The sequence below is a fragment of the Eubalaena glacialis genome, chromosome 1 (assembly GCF_028564815.1).
Source record: "Eubalaena glacialis isolate mEubGla1 chromosome 1, mEubGla1.1.hap2.+ XY, whole genome shotgun sequence".
NCBI lineage: Eukaryota > Metazoa > Chordata > Mammalia > Artiodactyla > Balaenidae > Eubalaena > Eubalaena glacialis.
Window position 1 is genome coordinate 2614769 of NC_083716.1, and position 27388 is coordinate 2642156.

The following is a 27388-nucleotide window of genomic DNA, read 5'->3' on the forward strand; positions in this document are numbered from 1 at the left end:
AAAGAGGTCACTCCAGACACAGTTAATAAGCAGCAGGGCTGAGAAACAAACCCATGTTTGTTTGACTACAAAGCCTGTGCTTTTTTCACTATACTATGGTTAACTTTTCTACTACAACAATCAAACAAGAAATAATCAAATTTCAAAGACAGGACTTATACATGACTTCAGGACAAAACAGACACGAATATTTCCAGAATGGATTCCCAGCCGGAAGGCCTTTGGGGGAACCACGTGCTTCCTATACCGTGAATCTCACACTTGGACCCTCCCCACACAGCGTGCTTTGTGTCTGTGGAGAAGGGGGAGGAGGGCAGGGAGGTGTTACTAAAGCAAGATGAGTCCAGAGGAAGGGAATTCTGCATCATCTCCTTCAATTTACCAGGGTCACCACTGACCATCGTGATGATAATGGCTAACACCGTTCTAAGTACGTTCAGGCACTGAGTTCACTTAATCGTCACAATAGGTGCTGTCTCAAGGAAGAAACCGGAACTTAAAGAGGCTAGGTAACGTGGTCGAGAGTACAACACTGTTGGGCGGTGGAGCAGTCTGGCTCCAGAGTCTCACTCCACTCTCCGCGGCCCTGCTGCCACTTCACCAGATCCAATGGTTACGCCTTTTTTCTTCATTTTACTGACCTTTCAGTATCATTCAGTAAAGATGACCACACCCACTTTCTCTGATACCCTTCCCTTGGCTTTCTGTGGCTTCTTTTCCTCCAACTCTCAGACTGAGTCTCTGGCTTCTTCCTTCACCTCTGGCCAACCACTGCATGGCTGCACATCCCAGGACTTGGTTCTGAGTCTGCTTCTCTTACCTACACTCATTTTCCTAGAGCGGTCTCATACAACCCCCTGGCTCTAAGGAGCACCAATATGGTACTGCCACCCAAGTTCTCTCCAGGCCAGACCGCTCCTCTCACCTCCAAGCCACACACTCGACATCTGCACTCAGATCCCTACTGGATATCTCCCACTAAACCTGTTCCTCCCCAGGGCATCCCTATCTCATTTAAGCCATCTACCTGCTCGAATCAAAAAGGAGACAACCTTGACTAATCTTATTTCCTTCACCCCTGACATCCAATCCATCAGCAGGTCTCCTGGGTGCCCCCCCTCCAAAATATAAGCCGACTCAGACCACGACATTATTTCAACACTCTCCCCACTAGTGTCCAAGGCATCTCTCACCTGGCCCGGTGAAATAGCCTCCTAACTAGCATACCTGCTTCTAGTCTGCACCCTTACCCCCTTCAAACCATTCTCCACATGGCAGCCACAGTAATCGACTTAGGAATCAGACTATGTCACTTCCACTGCACTTGGAATAAAACCAAAACTTGACCACTGCCCACAAGGCCACTCGGCCCTTGCCTACCTCTGCAACTTCATGTCAGAGCCTCTCCTCCTTCACTACCCTCCAGCCCCACTGGCCAACTGCTGATCCTCTAAAGTCTGCACTTGCTAAGCCTCTACCTAAAAGCTCTCTCCCAGCTCTTCCAATGACTGCCACCTTCTCATTTTTTAACTCTCACTTATTAGATACACCTTTTCAGCCCAACCTAAATAAAGCACCCCACCCGCCCAAGTCCCCATCTTTCATAGCCTGCCTATTCATTTCTTTTGCTGAACTTACTACCACCTGAAATTACCTTGGTACTATGTGTTACCCATTTACTGTCTGTACCTTTACTGTTCCACATTCCCAGTAACTAGCATACTGTGTGGCGTATAATTAAGTATTCAAGAAATAAATTTTGAACAGAATATTGAACTAACAGTGGTCACTATTCCTAAGCCAAAATGGGAATGACTACTTGCCAGTGGTGGCAATGAGCCTCCAAGGTTAAGGCCAGAATGATGAAATTCGACATTCCAGTATAAATCAGCTATATTTCAATAAAACAAGCAAACAAACAAAACCACCTGACATTCCGGGACATTCTGTTATACCTCCTACAGGGCTTCTTTCTGCCCTGTGACAAGATACAAAAGGAAAAATTTTCAGAATCAAATTATTTATTTGTCAGATAGTCAAATATAAATTTCAACATAGTACTTAAATTAACATTTCTGATAACTTTTTTTTTAAGACTTTGCCAAACTTAGCCCAGTAACAGCTAATAAACTATGTTAATTGTGGTATTTTTTTATTACCAAGACAGCATCGATTAAAACTAGGATATTTTTAAGATTTAACAATTCTACTAGAATTATCTGAGAGACATCTTAGAGTTCCTAAAAAATGGAATCCTAAACATGCTCTCTAAGGTGCCAAATAAACTGATCAATATTCTCTGCTCCCACCTGCACAAAGGAAAGCAATTTAAAACAAAAACAAAAACGAACAAACAACAACAACAAAACATGGTAAGGTAAAGGTCCCTACCTCAAGTATCCCACCATCTAGTCAAGAAGCCAACAAAACGGGAACGAAACGACAGAGCAGATGAAGATACAAGATATTCCCCGACTAACAGTCCAAACAATGGCACAGACTAAGTTCGGAGAGAGAGGAAAGAGGGGAAAAAAAAAAAAAAAAAAAAAAAAGCCACAGAGGTACACAAGAAAGACTTCACACAAAATGGATTTGATTTAAATCATCATGTTGTACACCTTAAATACACACAATCTTTACTTAAAAAATAAAATAATAAAATCAACTACAAAATTTTTAAAATAAATTGCCACTCCTATTAAAAGATGGATTTGACTTGGACCATGAATATGACTAGTGGAACCCAATTTCATGACCCAATACTATTCTTCCTCCTTCCCACCCCCCTACCAGAAACTATCTTGAAATAGTCTATCTACCAAACAATTTGATTTAATGATAAACATGTATTCCCATTTTAAAGTGCTAACAAACTGACTTTACATAATTTGAAAAGCAAAGGCACTTGATATTTTAATTAGCTGGTTAATTTTACTCTGAACACACGAAGGTTTCCGTGAGACTTCCAGCAACAGAAATAACTCATGGATCTCCTCCATGCCCCTGGAGGTGTGAGAACATCAGGGTGGGACACAGCCCCAGGACCTGACTGGACATGGCAGCCGACGCAGGTGAGTGCAACCAGCACGCGGCCTAAGCATGGCACCAGGAAGGAGCACAGGTACTTTATTACCATATCACCAGTCCAGGAAGGGAGGGGATTCAGATGCAATATATGTGAAAGTCTTGCCTTTCGGCAACCTATTCCAATGAGCACAAACTACTGGGACCAAAAATGTACGCTAGCTTTTCTCCGGTATTATTTTACCATCTTCTACAAAATAAGGAATTGTTGATGATCACAAACCTTTACAATCAAACTATTAAAAACGTAAGTGTTTAAAACCATCTATATAATGATTCTGTAAATCTAAGTCATAGAATGAACTAACCTCTTGTACGTCAAGTCAAAAATGCCGAAAAATGGCAGTCATTTAAAAAAAAAGACCAAGAAATCAAAAGAAACAGAGGGTAGTAGAACATCAATTCTATACCCTAGAAGCTTCACAAAGCTCTCACTGAGAAAGCTGTTTTGAAATGAACCACATGCCTCTCTTACTGGGAAATGCCAAGAGATCTCTCAAATATTTTACCTCTCCTGGGCTGACTATTGTTCAGCACTGTGGCCTTTAAAAGTACCTACCTTCCAAATTCCATGCAAATGATCTTTACCTTTGAGGATGTCTAAGTAAGAAAAACTATGCCACAGAGTGAATTTGCAGAAAGTAACGACCTGGGCAAACTACCCACCTAGCCCTGTCACCCTCTCCATGAATGGCAGGTGCAGTTGGGTTCAGGTATCCCCAACAGATAAGGGCTTCCCAACCCTTGGCTTGCTGAGACACTTAAGCACTTGAACAACTTAAAGTCTCACTGCCAAGTTTGGTACCAATGTGAGAAGTAATTCTATAGTCACTTTAAATAAATCATTCAAATGGCAGCTAAGAACAATGTGCTACTTAAACCAGTAACATTATCCACATAAAAGCAGACTTATAACAATTACCATCATCTTGATTAATCTTATGATTGAATGTTTAATCATTCATTTCACTTGTAATCATTATCTTTTATCACTGACCAAACATGCAGTTTTAATGTTCCCTTCCATTATTTATATTGGACATTTTAGGGTTACATTCTAAGGTTTCATTCCACATTTCATTGGAATTTTAATTCAGTCCTTAAATTTTAAAAAGCTAACCATTATATTCATACTTGCTCTATCTGCATAAAGAAACACTGGAAGGATTCATGCAAAATTAATACAAGCAGCTACTTACGGGACAACAGGGCTGACGGGGAAGGAGTGGGGCGGACCTTCTCAATGTGCATCTTTTTATACTGTTTTGATTTCTGAACCATCTAAGTGCAATACCTATTCAAAGCACACTTATTTATATAGAAACTGTCTGAAAATTATATCACTCACTATACAAATGGATTAGTATGTCAGAATTCTGGGTCTTCATTTTACATAAAAAGCGGCATACAAGCAATACAGTTGATGTCACTTTTAACCCCATATACAGGTATACTTGCCAACATATCCTCTGAACTCACAAACCCTGGTTTTAAAAAATAAGGCTTTGGGCTTTCCTGGTGGCGCAGTGGTTAAGAATCCGCCTGCCAATGCAGGGGACATGGGTTCGAGCCCTGGTCCGGGAAGATCCCACATGCCGCGGAGCAACTGGGCCCGTGAGCCACAACTACTGAGCCTGCGCGCCACAACTACTGAGCCCCGCGTGCCACAACTACCGAAGCCCACATGCCTAGAGCCCGTGCTCTGCAACAAGGGAAGCCACCGCAATGAGAAGCCCGCGTACCGCAACGAAGAGTAGCCGCGGCTTGCCCCAACTAGAGAAAAGCCCGCGCGCAGCAGCAAAGACCCAATGAAGCCAAAAATAAATAAATAAATTTATTTTAAAAAAATAAAAATAAAAATAAAGCTTTGGTTTCCTGTCTGCTTTTTTAAATACTAAGGATTCAGCTTTCTCCCTTCTCCAAATTTCATTTCTAAGATATTCAGCTCCTATTTTGGCCCTGCTGCCTAAATGAGTACTAAGTCCTGATTGATAACGTTAAATGTGCTTAAACCAAGTGAGCTAATCCAGTCACAACTCTCACTTTCCTAGTACTACCTACCCAAGAAAGATACTAGGAACGCAGAGCATGCACAACGGGGTAAAAAAAAAAAAGGCAGCAAGGGAGAGACTGGCTTCCTTTTCCTCTGCTTCCTGGCAGGTCAGAAGAACTCGGTTTCTCCTGCAGGTCTGCACCTCCCGGCCCCGAGAGCAACCTCTTCCTACTCCCCCGGTCCCTACAGCGGCCTTCACACACCCTTTCTTGAATCACTTTCCATGTCACACCTAGCTTTTCAATGAAGTAAGTCTTGTTACTATCTTTACTATATTAAAACCACAATTCCCCACAATGAATGATCTCATCTGCTTTTTGCCCACGTAGACACTCCCCCGACTGCCATCCTGTCCTCCCAACCAAGCATGTGTCAGGGAAAGTGTGGTGAGTTTTACACCACTCGGTATTTGAAAAATGCAAAACCATTTTAAGATGTTTAAGAATAATCTACTGTGATCCCAACACCAGCTATGAACATGAGGAATCCCACACCAGTCCTCCCTTATATGTTAATAAAATGTAGTCTAACCCATAAATCAGAATTAAATTCTTAAAAAACATGACACTGAAAACACAGTACCTTCACAAATGAAACCTGGGGGTGCTCTCTGGCTAGCTCTGCCATCACGTCGTTCATCTGAGCACACTGTGGAGCCCATGGTGCCCAGAAATGGACTACAAGGAGGGACCTGTAAATCCATAAAATGCAGGTTTTAAAAATATAGTAGCTTTAGAAATAAGCAAATACTGATGCAGATCAAATTCTATTAGCAAAGAAACCTGTACAAGGACCGCCTGAATTGTTTTTGTACTGCCAGAATCTTGTTATATTAAACACAGACAGAAATATAACAACTTGCAAGGTCCTGAGAATCTTTTGGATGAATTTTCAAGTTAATGATATTTCTTGAGTCAATGCTTAGCTCACATGAAGTGGTTCTGAATATTCATCCACCTCAACTACTAGCCACATAAATTAACTCTATTTTGACACCCTTAGGAAAGAAAGATGGAAACTAGATTTCTGTAGTCAAGGCACAACATTTGTGAAAAATGACTGTATATGCGTTACTACTATTCATGTTAGTATTTACTTTTTAGACATGGTACTGTGATGAAGCGACCATAGGAATAGAAATAAAATGTTGCAAATGAAGGTATATAAGCAGAAAACAAAGGGAAAAAAAGGGAGCTGCTTTTCACATACTTTTTTTTATTATGCTACAGAAGATTTTCTAAAAATTGATCGTATGAACAGACAGAATAGCGATTAATAAATTGTCAGTGAAATTCTCAGGAATCTCAGTATATATCTATCAACTATTTTCATGTAAAATTATCTTGGCAAAGATATATTTAAGTCTATCCTCATACCCAACTGAAAAACCCTTCAGTTTTACAGAATTTCAAATTCAAATATAATCCCCCTTGACTACAAAAAAATCTGAAAACCCAGGAAGAAAACACATTGAAAAATATGTTACACGGAGAAAGGAAACAAGGACAACTAACCTTGGGCAAGGAAAGGAATAGGATACTTAGCTCATGTGAGCTAAGTATGGAGAGAAGGAGGAGCTTACCATGCAGTGTTGGGGGCCAGAAGCCGAGGGAGGCACTGGGGACTTGAGAGAGCGGGGGGCAGGATTTGGTGGCACTGGAGCACAGTCTAAATTTCAGTACCTCCAAGTTTCTGGCTTAGTGACTGATGGCTAGTGGTAGCACTAGCCACGAATCACAGTACAGAAGCTGCCAACCTGAGAGGAAACGAAGTCTAGTGGGCTGTGATAGTCTGGAGCTCAGGAAAGAAGTCCATGCCTGATCTGCAGATCTGGGAATCAAGAAACAGCGCCGGCGCCATGCTCATCCATGCAGGAGGATAAAGAGGAGGCCGAGCGCAGAGCCTCTGGGGCTCATCAACACTAAGTTAGGACAGATGGCGGTAAAGGAGCCCCGGTGGTAGACCAGAGAAGGGACCTAAGAGGCACACAGCAAGGTTCAAGGGTCTCCCAGCAGTCAAGAAGGAAGGAGAGACAATCGTCAAATGCAGCAGGAAGGGCAAGCAGCAACAGTGAGAGTTCAGCCCAGCGGATGACAGAAGCAGCGTGTGGACCACCGGACTGAGGACGAGGACGCAGAGACGGCTGGAAACCTACTCTGTAAGAGACTGGGCTGCAAACAGAGAGAGAGCAAGGACCAAGACAGGAGCAAGGAATGGGCTGTTTTCAATACAGGAAAAATTTCATCGTTTATTTTGTGAGGGGACAGTGCAAATGGGGAGGGAGAGGCTGAAGACACGAGAGACAGCTAAGGATTCAAGGTCTCAAAGGTGGCAGGAGAGGGAAACTGAGAGCAGAGAAGAATTCGCCTTGAGAAGAGGGACAATCTCCTCCGGGTCAGGAGCAAAGGAATCAAGTAAATGTGTAGGTGTCGGGGGAGGGGCAAGTCGAAGAAGAGCTCTGGAAGATGCTTCTGGAAGTCCTGTTTTCCAGGTAGGAAGCAAGGTCATGTGTTGATACGAAGGAAAATGGAGGACAGGGGTCACAGACAGGACTGAGGAAGACGGGAGGGCTGCCCAGGGGCACACAAGAGTAAAGCAGGAGGCTCTAAAGGCAGAGCCGCCTAAGGTGGGAAAGGACACATGGCAGGGCCCCTACTCCATGGGTTCCAAGTGCAGCAGCAGAAGGCAGGAGCTTCAGCGGGTGGGTAGGTGGGCAGAGACTATGGAGGAAGTATTTCACCAATCCCTGCTGCCTCTTCCTCTCCGGCATGCAGCTAGACTACACCTCTCAGTCTCCCTTGTGTCCCGGGCTGGGGCCCTGGAACTGAGCTGTGGCCAGTGGGATGCGGGGCAGAAGTGAGCTACCTGGCCCCGCAAAGCCTCCCGCGTGAGCCTCGGCCTACTCCAGCCTCCTCTCGCAGAGCTTCTGCACAGCGTGGCGGGGGGCCTCTGGGGCCTAAGGGATGGTGGGAAGGAAGACAGGCCCACGAAACGACTGCACAGGAATGTTCACAGCAGTCTGGCGCATGACAGCCGAAACCTGCAAGTAACCCAATGTCCACACACTGGAGAAACTGCTGTATATTAACACAACGGAATACTACTCAGCAATAAAAAAGGAACCAACTACAGGTACACGGCAGCACGGATGAATCCCAAAACACACTGAGCACGACAACCCAGACGTGAAAGACCAGGAGTTCTGCGACTCCATTTACGTAAAGTCCAAGAAGTGGCACAACTCATCTACAGTGACAGAAAGCAGATCACTGGTGGGGATTACTGGAAAGAGCCTCAAGAGCATTCTGGGGCTCTACATTCTTGTCCTGAACGATGGTTACTTGTGTTAATACAAATGTCAAAATTCATCACACCCAGCAATTAAGATCTGTGCATTTTACTACAGTATATGTTAATACCTCAATCTTTTAAAAGTTAGATACCACTTTTTACCAAACTGAAAAAAAGATTTTTAAAATCATAATATTCAATGACAAAAAGGATAAAGTGAGATGGCACTTTCATATCCTACCTGTAAAAATTAAATTGGAACCTTTCTGAAATTTCAAGATACTTACACACTTTCAAGTATCTATCCTACAGAAGTCATTAAAGAGACAAAGATGTATGTATATGAATATTTTCCCAGTATTTTACATAGCAAATAACTGTAAAAATCTATTGTTCAACAAGATAGTTTTCTTAATGGTCTTACAATAAAGTATCATAAAGCCATTAAAAATCATATGTTAAAGAATGTTTAATGACATGGGAAAATGCTCACAATGAGTACATTTTTAAAAAATTAAAATAGGTTACCAAACTTTTTAACAGTACGTGCCAACGTATGTAAAAAAGAAAAGAAAAAAGTACACATACACAACTTAAATTCCGTTACTACTAATGTGGCTCGGAAGAGTAATTTAACTTAACTTCCACATCTGTAAAATAGCAATAACACCCTGGGAGGTTGGGAAGATCAAACAAAAATATACAAGCACTTTGAAAACATTAAATAATGATATTAATGTTGTTATTTTACATTATCCACAATATTCTCACATTTAGATGCTTAACTTCCTTTCCAATTAGGTACACGATGTCTAGTATCATAAGGACATAAACCTGAAACAAACATAAACGCTGTCACCCTCTCTTGGATTATATGTAAGTATTCTCTCCACCTTCATGGACAGTCCAATATGCAGGGTGCATTGTTTAAGGAAAACCTTTAGAGAAAGACGAGATTCAAATCCTAACTACTGTGATGTTAAACAATGTAATGAACCTTGGTTCTTTATCAGTAAGATAATTATTGATCGATAAATGGTTGTTTCTGTTATAACAGGTGTTCTGCTCTTATAGTTATGCCTCTGCAGACAACACCAGCTACCGTTTATTAAGATCATATAGTATTAGACTCTGTTAAATATTTTACAAATGGGCAAAAACCTTAATTACTCTATAAATGGGTATTAATATCCCCACTGTATAGACCAACTGAGGTTTCAGTAACATATAAACGTCTGATTATTTGACTTAAGAAAAGTTTTCAATTCACATGAAATTTTAAAATTGAGAAGTGATGATTTGTAAAGTAGACGTTAAGTAACATTAACAAGTACTATTTAATATTCTGAAATGCTGCCACTTTCACCAAAAGTAGCAGAGATTTGTTCCTTCCGCAGATGCCAAGCATCACTTCCTTCCCACGTGCCCATTTAAACTAATCACCACGAAAAAGGTATATTGGTTTCCGGATCATTACAAGTACGGGCCCGTGGCAAGAATTAACATTCAAACTTTTTCCAACTGTGATGTCTTAATGACTTTTTTCTTTAAAAAACAATACATAAAATCAAAAATGTGAAACACACAAAAGCAAAATAGTCCTCCAGGTGACCGTGAACTGAACACTTATGAAGGGCAGGTCCACACGAGGCCTGCTCCTTTCAAGACGCCGCCTCTGGGGCACTCCACAAGTGGGCCGCCGGAAGATGGGGGGAGCGCTGGATGAATCACCTTTCATCAATGAGTCCACGTCATTCTCTTCGCGCCCCCCCCCCGCCCCGCCCCGCCCCACTCGCCCCACTCGCCCGTTTCTGTCAGTTTCCCAGCAAGACCGGAAACGCCGCAAGAGCGGCTCTGGCGAACACCTTTTAACTTCAGCACGGCGGCGAAGCCAGACGGCAACTCTCCCATCGCACCCGCACTCCGCAGCTCAGCCGCTCGCCAGCGTACTCACTACCCGCTTCCAATCGCGATCCACTCCTGCACTCGCGCCGATACGCTTCCACTGCCAGCGAGCCCGCGCTGCCGCACCGCCGCACGCAGAAGAGCCCGGGCGCAAAGGCGCCGCGAGTGCTCCCGCCGGCCAGGCAGCACGCGTGTCCGCTCCCACACCCCCGGGTGGGCACTGTCCTACCCCTCTCACCGCAGAGAACACTCCTGAGGCCTGGTTATGAAACGTGCGCAGCGGCCCTGGGGCTGGCTCCCAGGCAATCGGCTGGCGCTCCGCCGCCCCCACCGGCCATGCCCCGAGACACCGCCCAGCCCCCGAGCGCTCGGCCAGCGGAAGCCGCGAGACGGCTGCGGAGGCCCCGTGCCCGCCCGCCGGCGCCGACTCGCAAGCTCGGGGTTTCCATGTGTTCCCCCAGGTCCGGCCTCTGCATCCCGGTGGGTCTCCTTCGGACGCCGTCCCAAGGGCGAGAGGCACGTGGGCCAAGCCAGAGCGGACCGCGGCTGAGTCCGTCCAGGAAACAGGAGACCCCCGTCCTCGGTCCAGACAGCGCCACACAGTGCGCCCTGCCCCATCACCAACACCCTTAAACGACCCTCGGAAAAGAGGCAGGAGCGCCGACCCAGCTAGGCCTTCCTCCGCCGCCCGCCCGTGATGAAGCGGGCGGGGGCCGGGGTCTCCGCGCCCACCCCCGACCCGCGGCTGAGTCCCCGCGTCGCCGCGCCCCGGGAGGCCGGGCCGGGCGGCAGGGCGGGACCCGGGCCTCGGGGCGCCCGGCGGGCCGGGGCCGGGGGTCTGCGGTGTACCCCGCTCCCCTTCCGGGGCGGGGACCTGGCCTCGGGGTCCGGGCCGCGCCGGCGGCTCCGCCCAGGCCGGGCCGGGTGCGAGGGAGCCGGGCAGCCCGCGCGGCCGGCCCCCGCCGCGTCCCCTCACCCCCGCCGCCCGCCGCCCGCCGCCCGCCGCCCGCCGCCCGCCGCCCCGCTCACTTGGCTGTGAGGCGCAGCAGCTCCTCAAACTGCCCGGCTGAGCCGACCTCCACAACGGCAGCCGCCGCCTCAACCGCCCCCGCCGCCATGCTGCCGCCGCCAGACAAGAGCAATCGAGCGCGGGCGGTCGATGGGGGAGGGGCTCGGGCGGCTACACGCGGAAGCCCCGCCCCGCCTCCGGCCCGCGCGGAAGCCCCGCCCCCCAGGCCCGCGCGGCTGCCCGGAGCCGGTGAAACGCAGGAGGTTGGGGCTTACCGGCGGGCCAAGTCCAGGCTCCTGACCCCCGGGGCTCCGGACTGTCAGGAATCCTGGCTTCCGGGGCTCCTGGATGTCGGGGCGCCGTACGTTCCTTGCAACTCCTACGGCAGCTGGGAGAATGGTGTGTGCGTGTGTGATGTGAGTGTATATTTAACAACGTGAAATTTTAAGCTAAAAGGAAATTTCATAAAGGTGGGGATGGAATGGGTTAGGGAAAGGGAGGTTGCGCCCTCTCCGAACCTCAACACTGACAAGGAGCTTCGAACTCGGTCCTGAAGAGACCGAACCCGCGCCCCCGCGTGGCCCGCCACCTACCCCCCGGTGGGGCCATCCCTGGGCGCAGCCAGGGCGCCGACCCATCACCCACTGTGACCTCCGAGCAGCACGGCCTGGGCAGGTGGGCCGCCTCCGGCACCACGGGCCCAGCCCCAGGACCCTCTCACTCAGGCCCGCAGGCCCCACGCTCCTCTAACCTCGGGTCTTCCCTGGCTCCCCTTGGCATCTCCTAATGTTGACGCCCCAGGTAGTGTCCGCTCACCACCTTTCCACCTCCCCTTCCCATAATTCCCACGCACTCTCCGGCCTGGGTAAAACTATCCATGGTCCTAGTATCCTCAATCACCAGGGAAACCTCAGCCGCCAGCCAAGCGCCCTCCCCTGCCTCCGGAGCCCGGCATCCATCTGCCCTGAGGCCGGGGGAGTCTTCTTGGTTCTCCCCAAACTGCACCCGCCTGCTCTCCAAAGAGCCACTCCTGGAGCTCCCATCTTACTAACGCCATCGCTTCCACCCAGACACGTGAGGCTCCTCCTGGGGGTCCTCGGGCTCTGTACCGAGTTTGAGGGCAGGCCCCATGGATCCTCCCGTGGGTGTTCAGGGCACCTGTGCGCCTTCTACCACGTGCACATCTCCCCGGGTTAGAACTGCACCTGTGGTCTCCACCAGCCCCGGTTCTCATCAAGGACGGGAACTGTGTCTCTGTCCCAGTGCCTAAGTTAGAGCCAAGAACGTGGCAGGTGCTCAGTACATGCTCTCTACCTGCAGCTGGTGGAGAAGTGGGCTTGTGGAGTTTCAAAGACTTATTACCAAAAAACAAAAAAAAATTATGTAATATATTTCATTGATAATCTTTACATTGATTGCATGTTGAAATACTACTTCTGATATACTGGGTTTTGTGAAATATATTATTAAAATTAAATTTACCTCTTTCTACCTTTTAAATGTGGTTACTAGAAATTTTTAAGTTACATAGGTGACTTTCATTTGTGGCTCACTTTGTATTTTCTCTTGGGCAGCTCTGCTCCAGTGATTGAAAGTGGTCTTTAGTTACATATGTGCCTCATCCTGAGAAGTGGTTGTTCCTGAAGATGGTAAATTCCATTATCTAAAATGCAATAAGAGAGTGGTGAGGAACTGTTTTGTATCCTGACTTTGGTGGTAGGTACACAAACCTAAACGTGATCAAAATTGCATAGCACGAAATACACACGAAGAGTACAAGTAAAACTGGAGAAATGGAAGAAGATGGACAGATTGTATGAATATCATCATCCTAGTTGTGATATTGTACTACAGTGTTTCAAGATGCTATCTTGGGGAAAAGCATAGGCAGAATCTCTCTGTTATTTCTTATGACTGCATGTGACCCTACAATCATTTTAAAATAAAAAGGTTAGTTTTTTTTAAAAAAAGTAAATAAAATCTAGAGATTACTATGAAAAAATGCACCAGGAGGGGAGAAAACAGCATGTTGCAAAACAAGATGTATGCTCTGATGACCATTTTTAAACAGAATTATATGTAAATAAAACACATAACTCCATATAGCTAAATGTAGCATAGCAAAAGGTCTTCAGAAGGATGTTCTCCAAAGTGTTAGGAGAACTTGTGCCCAGAGAGTGAAAATAGGGAAGTTTTAAAGGGAGGACCTGCACCTTTTACATTATATGCTTCCTAGTGTCACCTGCACTTTTTCTTTTTCTTTTTTTGTTTTTTAAACTTCTTTGGAGTCATTCATTGAAATGTTAGTATGTTTGGAAACACATCTGCAACAAATGTTGTACAAGAATTATATCTCTAATTTGAAGGAAACTTACCCATCAATACTAAAAACATTTCACTTGCATTTTTTTCAAAGAACATGGATGGGCTTTGTAATTTAAAAATAATGAAATTGTAATGCACTAGGGAAATGTGCGATAGTGAATCTTTTTCAAAAAATGCAAGAATCACCCATCTAATGTAACTGTTAAAAATCCTGATTTTTCCTTCTTTAAATGGAATTTGCTGAAAGCAGGATATACCAGCTAGAGAGCATGCTCCCTACCTTAAAAAAAAAGTTGGGAAAACTCCCTAAAAACCTTTCCAATTCTGCCTCCTGCCCTTTTTGCTGTTATCACTATTGATATCAACAGGCCTTACGTTCAGCAAGTGAATCTCTCAGCTTTAAAATGCTCTGGTTTCGCAACAAAGACCATTCCACTCAGCCCTGAGCCCAAGCCACATTTTGGGGGGCTGTCACATCTGAGTTACAGGTAGATAAGGGTGTACACAGCTATACAGTCCTTTTCAGCTTTCCAAAGTCCTTGCTGCTTCCAGATCATGATGCAAAGACATCACTGCCTGTGTTACCAAACCAAACTTGGGTCCTCTCACCCACCCACAGTAAAGCCAATCTACTGACCCCAGGTTGTGGTGAAGAAAAGTGCAGCATTTATCGCAGGAGCCAAGCAAGGAGTCCAGGCAGCTAGTGCTTAAAAGGCCCAAACTCCCCGAAGGCTTTCAGGAAAAGGTTTTTAAAGACAAGGTAAGGGAGGAGGGTTGTGGGGTGTGATCAGCTCGTGGACATACTTCTGATTGCTTGGTGGTGAGGTTATTGAGAGTCAACATCATCAACCTTCTGGTTCCAGCTGGTCTGGGGTCTGCATGCTTGTGGGCAGCCTGCAGTTAACTTCTTCCACCTGGTAGGGGCTTCGGTATCTGCAACACAGCTCCAAGGACATGGCTCAGAATATTATCTATAGCCCTTGAGGAGGAACTAAAGGCCCTGGACTTTGTTTAAACTATTATTTTGTCTTGCTTGACCATTTTCCTTTCTCTCTGCATTTTCTCACTTCTCTGATTAAATTTATACTTTGGAACTCAGGCAAGGCCTAGGAGGCTAAAGTTTTTCTGCAGACAAGAGTCAGGCAGAGGACATGGGAGGCGGGGTGCAGTTTTGTCCTGAGAAGGCCCCATAGTGTCCTGCTCAGTTACACCTGCCCCACTTTATAGCTAAGGAAATTGCCCAAAGCCACAGCAGGGAAGGGGCAGTGCCAGGACTCATTCCATGGCCTTTCCTGTACCACCCCGAGCTCTCCTCCTGCCCCCCACCGCACCCCATCCCGCATGCTGCTCATACTCTGGAGAGCCCAGTCCTCTGTTCCCCTGAGCGTGTTCAGGCACAGAGGGAAAAACACATCATTATCATACAGAACTTAGTGCATGAAGACTCAGAACCACAGGAAAGCAAGATGCTGGGGCTGATTCTGGCCTTTGTCCCCAGCGTGGGTTAATCCCAGACACTGACATTCTGCTGACCCATATGTAAGCATCATTTAGCTACATCCTATACCCTCTTGGGGCAGAGGGATCCCCCTAGGGAACCCAGTGACACTTCGTGGCCTCTGGGCAGGGGCCTCTCCGGGCTCCCCGGCCCACTTGGTCAGGAACCAGGAATGGCTCTCCAAGCAGCACAGCCCTGAAAAGGATGGGAAAATTAGGTTTTGCTGAGAAGGCTGTGTGGCACTTCAGGGGCTGGGACCATGGGGACCGGGAAGCTGAGGCTCTGGGTCCTGGCGGCTGAAGTCCTGGCCTGGCAGAGCACAAGCTTCAGAGAGGGCTGCAGGGGGGCCTTCCTGGCAGCAAAGGTGCTGCACCCTGTGTCTGTGAATGGACCCCAGTTCAAAAGGGATGTATTTGTGTGGTTGAGGTGTAATTATTTTTAATGACAGCTAACATTTCACCACTCCTGAATGGGTGAGGAAATATTTTAGCCATCCCACGTTTGGTGACGCATCATTCCCTCCTGGGCCCCAGTGTTACTCCCCAACAGGGCACAGTGCTGAGTACTAGGTGGGCACAGATAACCCAGGTGGAGAAAAACACCTGGTCGTTATAGGGGAGGACTTGGAATTGAATTCCCACCTGGCTAGGTTTTTGTAAACACTCCCTCGAGGAGCTGAGAGACACACAGGGTTTTTAATGGGCAAAGCATGGCATTAAGAAGTGTTGTTACTTAAGGAAAATGGCCAATGCTTCCTTTCTTTTAAGAGAGACTCCTAAATCCCAATCACTCCGCCTCCAAAGGCCGGTTGAGAATAACCCCAACTGGAGGGAATTAATTTCCTTAGGAATTTCACTGTTACAAGATTAATGGAGCCCCCTGCTGAGAAACAGTAAAACTGTAAGTACAGTAGATTTGCACCTGAAGGATACATATTTTAATTTCCGTTCTCAAGCTGCGATAACATCTTCTCGAGCTACTATAAATGGCATAAATGAGCACCGCACGTCTGCTGAGAACCTGCCGACACGGAGCTCCTGCGGAGGAGTCCTCGCGGAGCTGGGGTGGCCCCGTGTCCCAATGCTGCGGGCTCCATCCACGCGGGTGGCCCGGAGCAGGGGTCGTGGTCACGTGACCACGGCTGGGGGGGCGGGGCGCAGGTCTGGAAGGGCCGAAACAAACGCCCCTCCCGGGAGCCCCAACGGGTTGACCAGAACCCCAGAGCAGAATCCCTGGACCAGATTCTCCGAAGTCGACCCCCATCGGCCCGCTCTAGCCCTGCCACCCACCCTGGCACAGTCCTGCTGAGGGACCACCGGCCTGGACCGAGAGTGGGGTAACTAAGAAGTGGACAGTCTGTGTTCTGCTCCTTGGGAGCCCTCCAGGGAATTTCATCCCGCTGTCCATCAGCTTTGGCGGCCCCAAGAATGGGCCTTGGGAAGGTTGTCTCACAAACCACGTTGAGGTAAACTGGACACTGGGTCCAACCAAGTGACCAGCCCTGTTCTCCTTGGCCCAAGGGCCTCCCTGGCAACTGGGATGCTACAAATGTCACCCTGATAACCAAGAACTAGTCTGGGATAGGGAAGTGGGAATGGGCTATGATGTTTCCTCTGTCAACCCTTAGGAGCCCCGCACTTGATCTTGGCAAAGTCTGGCCAATTTTTTGTTCCCTTCCTTACCAGAAACTGCTATTATTGGAAGAACTCTATGTATATGCTGGCTATAAAGGTTGTTTATGCTGCCATAGCGAGATTTTTATTGGTTGTATTTTTGCTGCACTTGCTTGAAAAATAATTATTTTCAAAGAAAAGAAGAATTACATATCCAGTAAACTAAATAAGACTCATGTTTATTAGGGACCTGTGACAGCTCCTCAAATGTGAAAAAAGATTTCAAAGCAGTGAATGGACAATTTATGAGCAAGCTTATGTGTAAAACAGATTTCAAGACATACTTCATCTTGGCCCCACCGATAAAAATACATTTCATTTCTTTTCAGAAGTGTGTGTTATCTGATGGTTTCACAGTAATCTCTTTTCCCCTAAAATAAGACAATGTGGATAAGCATGTACCCACTAACCTAATATAGCACTGAGTTGAACGTTTTGGGGTTGCTATGGGCCAAAAAAAAATATATGTGACCACATCCCATAAGGTGCTCTCTAGAAGAAATATATTTATAGGAAATGTAGTTCACAAATCTTGATCTAATTGCTACAATCTTCAAAAGCTCTTTAGTCAAAATAATTTTTAAACACGTTTCTAGCTGTTGACAATTTATCAGGGAAAATTCATCTTGAGAGTTGACTGCCCATTTTCCATCCCCTGCATCAATTCTAATCTCTCTTCCACGGAAGACCAGCCAGGGCGGCAGGTGAGGATTGTAGAGCCAGTTTCCAGGCTGTAGGTGGCACCAGCCGCTTCTTCAGGCTGGGGAAGGAGCATTCTTTGTTGAGTGGTTTCTTTATTCAACCTGGAGACGTCACAATTCAGAATTAACACAAACTGATGCTCTACCTATAGAGGTTCTACTGATCCACCAAAAACATGCTTTACCCTGACTTGCCAATTTTTAACAGCTTCTCCTGCCTTCTCAGTTCGATTGGCAGTGTACTTGAGGTCCTATAAGATGTACCAAGTCTGTGCTGTACATATGAAAGCCGCTAGTATGGGGTTGGAGGGAAGGGTCATGTGCAGAGAGAGAGAAGGAAAAGCTTACACATACACTGCCACATGCATCTTTGCCTACCTGAAGTTTCAGTTTTCCATGTGATCACCCAGATGAAGATTCCATGGCACTTTGTTGATCATGAGTGTACATAGTCACTGTGTGTTTGTATGCAGCTGTGTGTTGTCTTGAGTCAAACGTTTTACATATAAACAGTGTTGTGTGTGTGTGTGTGTGTGTGTGTGTGTGCATGTGTGTCTGTGTATTTATTCTCCAGGTCCATTTGGAGTCAATTTTCTGCTCCTATTTGTAATTCTTGTTTCAAATTTGAGAAACTAAGGATACAAATGAGTTTGCCTTGGTGTCACAAACAAGATCACTTGTAAAATGAGAGGTAATTCTTAAGAGAACTAAGAAGTTCTAACCAGGCAAGCTCCTTTGGGCCGTGTGGCTCCAAGATGTCACGTCTCAAAGAGAATCCTTCCACCTACGCTTGAGTTCACAGGCCCTCTGTCCCGCTGACCTTGGCACTTTCATAGGCTGCTTTTGCCTGGAGATGTCACCTCACAGAGTGGATGTCTGGAGTGTCCAGGGAGCACCGTGAGCAGAGCTGGCCCTTCCTACCTGTGGAAGGGAGAACACACACCCCTTAGAGAATACACCCTAATATTTCTGGGGGGCAAGCCATGGCCAATCAGTGGTTCTCTCACATGAGGCAGAAGCCATCCCAACCTGGAGAGCTAATTGGTTTAACTTCAGTTAAATCTATGACCACCATAGTCTTATGTTTGATAAAATGCCTCAAAAGTCGGCCACACCTGTAACAGCTTCCTTCCCGGCCTCTCTAGCATCTAAAAGATAGTGGTGACATTTTCCCAGGTGTAGGGCAAAGGAACACCAAGTTTTGTTTTTTTTTAATCACCTAAAGTCTATATTCTTGGACCCCTTCCAGAGCTGTCCAGCCTGGGCTGTGTGAGCCTTGGCCGGCACAGTGGCCCCCGCTGGAGTCCAGCGGGCAGGACGGGGCAGGGATGCTGGTGCTCTCCCACTCAGGCAATTGTGCAAGCCCCCTGCCCCACAGTGTGGCAGCAGCTGCTCTCAGTGAAGCTCAGGGGCAAGTCCAGGAAGGTGGTGAAATAATAAAGTAGCACTGGGTGATGTGAACAGGTTTGGATTTGCTTCAAATTCCAAAAGCATTCCCAGTTCCCATGGTCTCCAAACTGGCTCGCCCAGCCCGGATTTCAATGGCTGGGATGATTTTTCTTTAAAAAAAATTGCCAACTTTAAATTCTTTCCTCTGGAACCAAACAAACAAGGAAGGAAAAAAGCAAACCACTGATTTTTAAATGATGCGTAGGCGCTATTGCCCTGTAGTACATATATAAAATAAATGGGTCGGTCTTTCATGTTCTCTTGATAAAGTAGCTAAACCTCCATGGTTGTGTCTCTTCACCAGAGTAAAGCAAAAACTTGGTGGTGACTCCATTATTAGCCTAAGTTTAAGTTAGTATCTATTATTTGCTCATTTGTATGAAATACACTTCACTATTTTAATCAGAACAAATATCTCATGTAAAAATGTTGATGCCAACATGACCTTTAGACCTTCCAGCTATGACATACATTCTTTTCTCAGTTCATATCTGTTGAACTAAGAAATGAATAACAGGAGATACAGGGGGGGAAAAGTCTCCTTCCTATGATAAGAGGCAGAAGTGGGGGACCTTAAACTGGGTAACCCTTTATGGCGTGGACCTGAAGGAGAAAGCAGCACGTCTGGCTGATTCTGCACGGACACGACACACCAGCTCTGCCAGGCACTGAGCCGTCAGAAGTCAGGCTGCAGCTGCCCTGAGGGCTGAGATGGAAGAGGCAAAGCTCCTGGGGCCTCAGGTAGGTCTTCAGTCGCAGCCTGCTACCCTCACACCCCCCAAGCCCCTCTGCACGGGAGGCCCCAGCTCCTAAACTGCTGTGTTTTATTCCTATTGTCCCAAACTCTCAGGCCTTTCTCCCCAGCGGGTGAGGACCAGGAAGATGCTCTCGCCCATTTGGATGAAATGTTGCTTTTCTGGTTTCCGCATGTTCTCTGTCACTGCATCACAGCTAGAAATGACTGGATACACTTCACATGGATTCTGGGCCCTGTTTTTTTTTCTCCCATTGAATCAGGTTATTATATCATTCCTTACCCAGGACAGAGTTATTATCGGGCATAACTGTATTTACCCTACAGATATATGTCCTTTTATGATGGGACATAAATATTACTAACAGTGTTCTGGAATTCCTGTCCACTAACACAGCAGGGGGGAGCCAAATTCTGAAGAATCCCAAGGCCTACTCGGATCCTTAAATGAAATGTTCTGTTTTAAGGGATGGCTATAAAAATCTTTAACACTATTTAGCAATCTCTTTGGAGGGGTTTGTCTCTTATTTACCGGAAGATGCAGTATGTGAGTTTGTGTGCCTTTGCTTTTGTTTTATAATTTCAAATAGAAAATACGGCATCTGCTGGCAATCAATTTATTTTGATAGATAAAAAGGGGTTAATAAAAACCCCTTAGAAATAAAAAGGTGACTAGTAATATATCTTTCATGGTGCCTTCTTCCAGCTGTGCATAAAGAGAGCAAGCTTTTCTACTTCTCCCCAGTAAGTCTTCTCCCCTTATTTTCTCTACCTACCGAGTCATTTATAATCATTATTTCCAACCCACATACTAACGCGGCCTCAGTCATATTTCCACATCCTGGGGGTTTCTCCTTACTATGGTGTGAGAGCTGAGAGGCAAAAACACCCTATAATTTATATGAAAATACATGCCAAAAATGGATTCTCAAACATAGCCAGTGTGACTTCATACACTTGCAAATAAAAAAATCTTAGGGTGAAATATAAAACATCATGCTAAAATTTTAATCTATTGTCGAAACATAGTGTACCATAGAAAGTACACTGGTGTCTGGCATTTAACAATCATTACCCAGCGATTAGAAGCAGGGATAAGTTAAAATGAGATACAATTAATACTTTCTGTTCAAACCTAAAGCTATTGCTTTTAGAAGGCACATTTGTGGTTTATTAATATTTCAATTTTTCTACAGCACCTATGTAGAAAATGCAAAATGGCAGACTATAAAATCCTTGCCTACGGTATAAAGCAAGTGTTTACAGTTCCATTATGGGATGGATGGGTGCACATATGTTATACAGTATCATACAAATCTCTAATTTGCACTGGTCATAAAGTCTTTCAAATAATTATCTATTTTTGATCATCCCTGAAGAGCATATTTACAATGTCAGGAAATAATGTAGGGAAATGGCTCAGATCACAAAGGTCTCCATGTAGAGATATTATTTTGAAAGTTGAAAATGATGGGTTATTATTATTGTTATTATTATTTGCCTTAATGAAATATTCCTGGATCATTATAAGGATTGCATTTAGAAAAATCTTATACTGAGTCTTGCCATAAAAAAAATAATAACCTGAGCTAAAATGACATGGGAACAAAACCATGACCCTTAGGAAGATGAACATGTGCTGACTTTCCAGAGAGACAGGCATCCTTCAGACCCCTCTTGGGATGGAGCAGCTGTCCACGGCGCGTGGGCCCTCAAGTCACCCGTGTACTGTTGAGCTGAAGACCAAGGCAGAAGATGCAGGCAGAGCGTGGGGACCTGTAGGCATCCTGACCAGCCACTCTTTAGTAACACTTTGATTGTGGCACAGAAACATAAGACATAATCACCGAGACAAGAGGTGGAGTAGTGGATGGCTTGTGCACTCTCATTTTTTCCTTGTCCCATTTAACATCCCAGAGATGTTAGATGTCTTTAGCTAAAAACAGCCCAGAGGGGCCAGGAGGGCAGGGGCCCCTGTCTTGAGGCCTCCCTGGGCTGTGGCTGGAGCTGACGCCACACAGCTACCTCTGCTGAACTCATTCATTCATCGGCCTAGCTCTGAGTACTCACGCTGGGTCCCGCCTGTGCTGGGCGCTGGGGACACAGATTCTTAAGAGAAGAAGCCCTTGGCCACACACTCCCGTGCATGAACCACTTCGAATGCAAAGGTGGGTGATCAGAATAAAGATTATTCATGTCGGGGTGCAGCAGAGGCTCACCTTGAGGAAGCCGACTGGGACTCTGTACCTGCCAGCAGCGTCTGGAAAATTGTGTGGTGAAATTAAGGGCCTTGGGGCAACTAGCAGAGCTGTTTTGTTTGTTGAACTGTTGTTGTTTGTTTGTTTGATCAAACTCACGGGGTTTGCAGCTTAACAAGGAGGCTTTCCACCGGAACCAAAGGCAAGGCCAGCAGAAGCGTAAGAAATCCAGACAGAGTTGTGTCTGAATTCAGGTCCGCCCTTCAACCTTTTGCAGCCCTGGGCACCGTAGGCAACATCTCTGAGCCTGACGTTTCTCTGTTCCTTTATCTGAACATGAAGACAGCCCGGGCCCTGCTGTGTTGCTGCAAGGATGAAGTGAAATCAATGGTGCAAAATTGACCACTAAAGTCTGTTAACGCCCAGTGTATGGTTATTTCCTGAGTGCCAACTGCAGGCCTGGATCTGCCCAGTGGAGAACAGCCCTTCTGGAGGGGATATGGAACATCAATGGATAAAAAAAGAAAGCCTCCCACCATCCAGGCATGAGTGCCCTGAGGGACCGGAATCAGGCAGATGGGGTGGGGGCGGGGTGGGCTCGGCTTCTCTCCGGAGGGGTGGTTCCCTCGGCCTCTGAAAAACAAGAAAGACAGCTGTTGCAGTTTAGGGAGAAGTGTTTCCAGGCAAAGAAGATAACCGACATTGTCATATAATGTCTAATGAAATTGTGAATTTCAAAGGAAGAAAATAACCTATTCTAGTGCCCAAAGTAGTTCTGGGAATTTTTTTAAAATAAGAGGGCAAGAAGGAAGGGAAAGAGCATTTATTAAACACTTATTATGTGCCAGGCTATGTGTTTCTGGAGATATACATGTATATAGATACACTGTATATATTCTCTGTTACATGCCAACAGGATAAGCAGAGGTAGTCATTTTTTAGAGAGGTCATTAAAGATTTAAAGGAGGAAGGTTCAGTCAATGGAAGAGTAGAGGTAATGACTTTGCAACAGTTGAATCAAAACTGTTTCTGGGGGCTTCCCTGGTGGCGCAGTGGTTGAGAATCTGCCTGCCAATGCAGGGGACGCGGGTTCGAGCCCTGGTCTGGGAGGATCCCACATGCCGCGGAGCAACTAGGCCCGTGAGCCACAATTACTGAGCCTGCGCGTCTGGAGCTTGGGCTCCGCAGCAAGAGAGGCCGCGATAGTGAGAGGCCCGCGCACCGCGATGAAGAGTGGCCCCCACTTGCCACAACTAGAGAAAGCCCTCGCACAGAAACGAAGACCCAACACAGCCATAAATAAATAAATAAAAATAATTCCTTACTATTCCATGTTAGCGCTTCAACACTTTAAAAAAAAAAAGAAAAAAAACTGTTTCTGGCCCCCTCCTCACCACACATACACAGACGCACAAGACACATGTGTATGCGCACAACCCCTCTTAGGGAAGCTGCACTGAGCATGTTGTTAAAGACAACCCCCAGCTACTCCATGAAGCTCTGACTTCCCTGGAAGGCTTTATTCCTATTTTACAGAGGACGAAACTGAGGCTCAGGAATGAACACTCCCCCAGCACACCTCACTGTGTTAATAGTGTCCTTTGATGCACAAAGGTTTTACATTTTTATATAGTTCAGTTTATCTAATTTTTCTTTTGTTGACTGTGTTTTTGGCATCATATGCAAGAATCCAATGTCATGAAGCTTTCTCCTGTTTTCTTCTGTTAATGTATTTAACATATTAGAATAACAAGTCCTTTAAACTATCACTTTATAGATATTTTGTATTATTTTTAAAGTCTTAAATTTTAAGATATTAAGAATTTAAATATACTAGGTAAATAATAGGAGAGGTTTAGTATACATCTTGTGGTTGGTACCCAAATGAGTGATGTTTGGTAAATAGTGTGATAAGCTAAACTGCGTCCTTCTAAATATACCAATTGTGTTAAAGAGAAAAGTAATCATGACACTTGTTAAAGAATGATAAGGCAGACTTTATTCAGGGGGACCATTGTGACAGGTATAGGGACTACTGAAATGGGCTTTTGCAGGAGTGGAGAGAGATTGGGCTCAACTCTAAATACAAGGGCAAGTGGGAATTTATAGCCAAGGAGCATGGCGGGGTGGGGGAGTGGGGTCAGTGGATGGAAAATTTCTAGGAGGAAACATCAGGGGTAAGGGGAGATTCTAGCTAAACTAACCTAGCAGCATTCTTGCTGAAGGCAGGCCACCATGATCAGACAACCCCTGGGGGATGATGGAGGATGAGGAGCCCAATCAGACACCAAGGGTGATCAGATATCAAGGGTGGGGGCTTCTGGCTAAGCTGACTTAGCAAGATTCTTGCTGAAACTGGAAAATGCAGGGATGAACACGGGAGCCCAAAGGTCAGAGCCTAGTTGATAAGAGATTTCAGAGGAACCTGAGTAGAGTTTCGTCAAGGAGACCACCTGTCACTACTTCAGGGACTAAGCGTTTGTACCCCCATTACCCAATGGTTGGCTCAAGCATCTGAAAAAGCAGCCCTAGGTGCAAAGAACAGTGAACTTGAAACTGGACGACAAAGCAGGTCATTTAATCTCAACTGCAAGACACATACATGCAAAGTTTTTAAAGTAGAGGTAGTAATACAGGCCCACAGTAGTACTTTATTTTCAATTCTGAAATGCAAAAAGTTCTAAAACTTAGAAGTTTCCCCCTAAGTTTGGAGCAAACTCATTGGAACTAACATAAGACTATAGCCTTTATATATCCCACTTCGGGTTAAAATTTGTGAATATTCACACATTTTTGCTGCAGAAACATTGTCTTTGATTATATGCTGTTCCAGACCCTGCTGAAAGTGTTTCATGCAGTAGGCATACTGCCCTTTAACACAGAATACAAAAATTTTGAATTCCAAAACAACATCTGGCCCCAAGGTCCCCACACCCATCTTTATTGAGCTATAACTGACATTTGTCGTGTAAGTTTACTGTGTACAATGTAATGATCTGATATATGTATATACTGCAAAATGATTACTACAATCAGGTAAGTTAACACATCCATCACCTCACATAGTTACATTTTGTGTGTGTGTGTGTGTTGTGTGAGAACTTTAAAAATCTACTCTCTGAGCATCTTTCAAATATATAAAGAAAACGGGATTGTTAAGTATAATCACCATGCTGTATATTACATGCCCAGAACTTAATCACCTTGTAACTGGAAGGTCCCAAGGGTTTTTGACACAGGATTAACTAGTAGTCCTAGAAGTACTAGCAGTAGGATTGAGTATTTAGTTTGTGTCAGGCATTGTTCTAAGCACTTTATAGTTAATCCTCCCAATACCAGAAGAGTCATCACCTTTTATAAATGAGAAAACTGACATAATTAGCTACTTAATTTGCTGAATATCCTGCAGAAAGTAGCCCAACTGAGTAGGGATTCATGCTTTTCACCACAACGGGTAAGGACAAGTCTTTGTGACAAAAGATGCCTCCAACTGCAGCAAAATGGTAAATTTACAGTGACTCAAATAACAGAGACAAGACAAGACGTCTGGAGATTGGTGGTCAGCCGGTTTGGGGTTGGTTCAGAAGCTCACATTGTTAGAGCCTGGATGCCTTCCTACTTTTCACTAAGTTTCCAACCAGCTGCCCTCATGGTGATAATAAGGCTGCAGCAGCTCCAGGGAGCTTCCACTGGCAACAACAGCAGGAAAGAACTAAGCCCCCAACCATCCAGCCCCTTTTTTAAACAGTAAGGAACATCTGTCCCAGAGCCAGCCATGCCCCTAACAGACCCACTAGCCAATCACTGTCAAAGGACTGGCTTATACCAATTTTAGTTAACCAGAAAGGATCTCGGGCTCGGCGCTTTAGTGCAGAAGCCGGCGGGGGCTCCGCGGTGGGGTGCGGGGGCCGGCCGAGCCTGAGCACGCTCCAGCCTGGACAGGTTGGCTGACTCCTGACCCTCGGCTCCCTGAGATGAGGGCAGTGCAGCTCGGCACAGCGCTGGGTCGGGGGCGCGATGCCCACGGTTTGGGGACTGCGCACAGACGGAATCCCACCCCACGACGGCGCGGACAGCAAGGCCTCGGTTTCCCCTTCCGCACAGCCCAAAAGCCCCGGCCTGCAGCCTCAGAGAAGCGGGGTGCTCCCGGGGCCTCCAGACGAGAAGCTATCGTGCACCGAGCAAACCCGGCAGGATTCCACTGCGCGGCCGCGCAGCCTCCCGGGGCCCGCTCCCGCCCGGAAGTTGAAGCTGCATCCCCGGGACTACATCTCCCAGAGACGCCAGAGCTTCTCCGATGCTGATAAGGCCCGCTGCGCCTTCTATCAGCCAACCAGCCACAGGAAGACGGCCGCAGACGGGGCTCGGAGACCAATCACAAGAAAGGAGGCGGGCGCTCCTCCAGCCGGTCCAGGGTCTGTAGTCGAATCGTGGCGAAACCCTAAGAGTAGGTTCTTTGGAGCCCCACGGCCGACTCAGTGATCGGAGAAGTGACGGCCAGCCCTCGTCCCAAATCAATGACCTGAGGCAAACTTACCCTCGTCTCCTCAAGGCTCTGGCCTCCGCTACTCCTGCCTGCCGCCAGGGCCCGCCGGGTCTCAAGGGTTCCTTGCGGCGCCCCGCCCCCAGCCCCTCATTGGCTCCCTCGGGACACGTGGGCGAAGAGGGCGTGGTCGCGGCGGCGTGGGCCGGCAGCGGCACCTTGCGGGCTGTGGGGATGAGAGGCTGGGCGGACTCGGGCCTGGGCCCGTATGGACCCCCTGGCGCTGGGCCGGTGGCGACGGCGGAGGCCAGAGGAGCTGCAGGTTCCGGGGGACGCGGTGAGTCCCCCGGGGCCTGGGCCTTAGGAACGGGAAGGCGGCGGCTCTCGGCGGGCCTCCACTGGGCCTCGAGTCTCCTGGCGCCCTGCCTGGGAGGAGGCCCGGCCGGAGCGGGGCACGCTCACCTGCTGGGGCGGAGCGTAGTGGGCGGGGCCGCCCCTCAGGCCGCGCCTGCGCAGAGATGCGAACCCGGGCGCTCAGGAGCACTGGAGACGTAGGGTCCCTCAGATGTGCGCGGGGCTCCCTGCAAGGTCTCGATGTCTAGGTCAGGGGGGTGTCCTGCGTTCTGCACGCCGCTGTTCCTAAGTCACGCCTCCACGTGCAGGCTCTGGGCTGGGTGTGGTATGGGTGCCAGGTGAGTAGACACGCCAGTGCTTTGTTGTGAGAGAGCAGGGTAAGAGGTGATCAGTAAGGGGGCCAGGGCCTAATCAAGCTGGGGTGGGTGGGTAATCGGGTCTGTGTGAGGCTTGAAGGGAAAACAGTGTGGGTAGGAAGCGCGTAGGCTTTTAGGGAACTGGAAGAAGTCCTGTGGGATTGGAGCAGGAGGGCAGGGCCTCTGAGCTGCGCTCTTGTCTAACACCTCTGCCTGCGAATTGCTGTTTCTCACTTCATCGCGTTTATTTCCTTC

General features: G+C 46.9%; 2 protein-coding genes and 1 long non-coding RNA gene across 4 annotated transcripts in view; 1 reads left to right on the top strand and 2 right to left on the bottom strand.

Annotated features, from left to right (window-relative positions):
- GLRX3 (glutaredoxin 3) overlaps positions 1-11472 on the bottom strand; it is a 30815-nt gene extending 19343 nt beyond the window's left edge. The window contains exons 1-2 of the mRNA XM_061191874.1: positions 11363-11472; positions 5720-5828 (exon numbers count right to left, since the gene is read on the bottom strand). Of these exons, the coding sequence (XP_061047857.1) occupies positions 5720-5828; positions 11363-11451 (198 nt within the window). The 5' untranslated portion in view covers positions 11452-11472. The remainder of the gene's footprint in view (positions 1-5719; positions 5829-11362) is intronic.
- Positions 11473-17420: 5948 nt separating this feature from the next.
- Positions 17421-26867, bottom strand: LOC133092544 (uncharacterized). The gene is made up of 4 exons (XR_009701068.1): positions 26478-26867; positions 21962-22573; positions 18262-18460; positions 17421-17641 (listed from the first exon to the last, which is right to left on the bottom strand). It is a non-coding gene; the product is annotated as an uncharacterized LOC133092544 (long non-coding RNA).
- Positions 26611-27388, top strand: part of C1H10orf143 (chromosome 1 C10orf143 homolog) — a 39803-nt gene continuing 39025 nt past the window's right edge. For both annotated transcript variants that reach the window (XM_061191882.1, XM_061191892.1), the window contains exon 1: positions 26611-26760. In XM_061191882.1, coding sequence (XP_061047865.1) covers positions 26692-26760 — 69 coding nt within the window. In that variant the 5' untranslated portion in view covers positions 26611-26691. The remainder of the gene's footprint in view (positions 26761-27388) is intronic.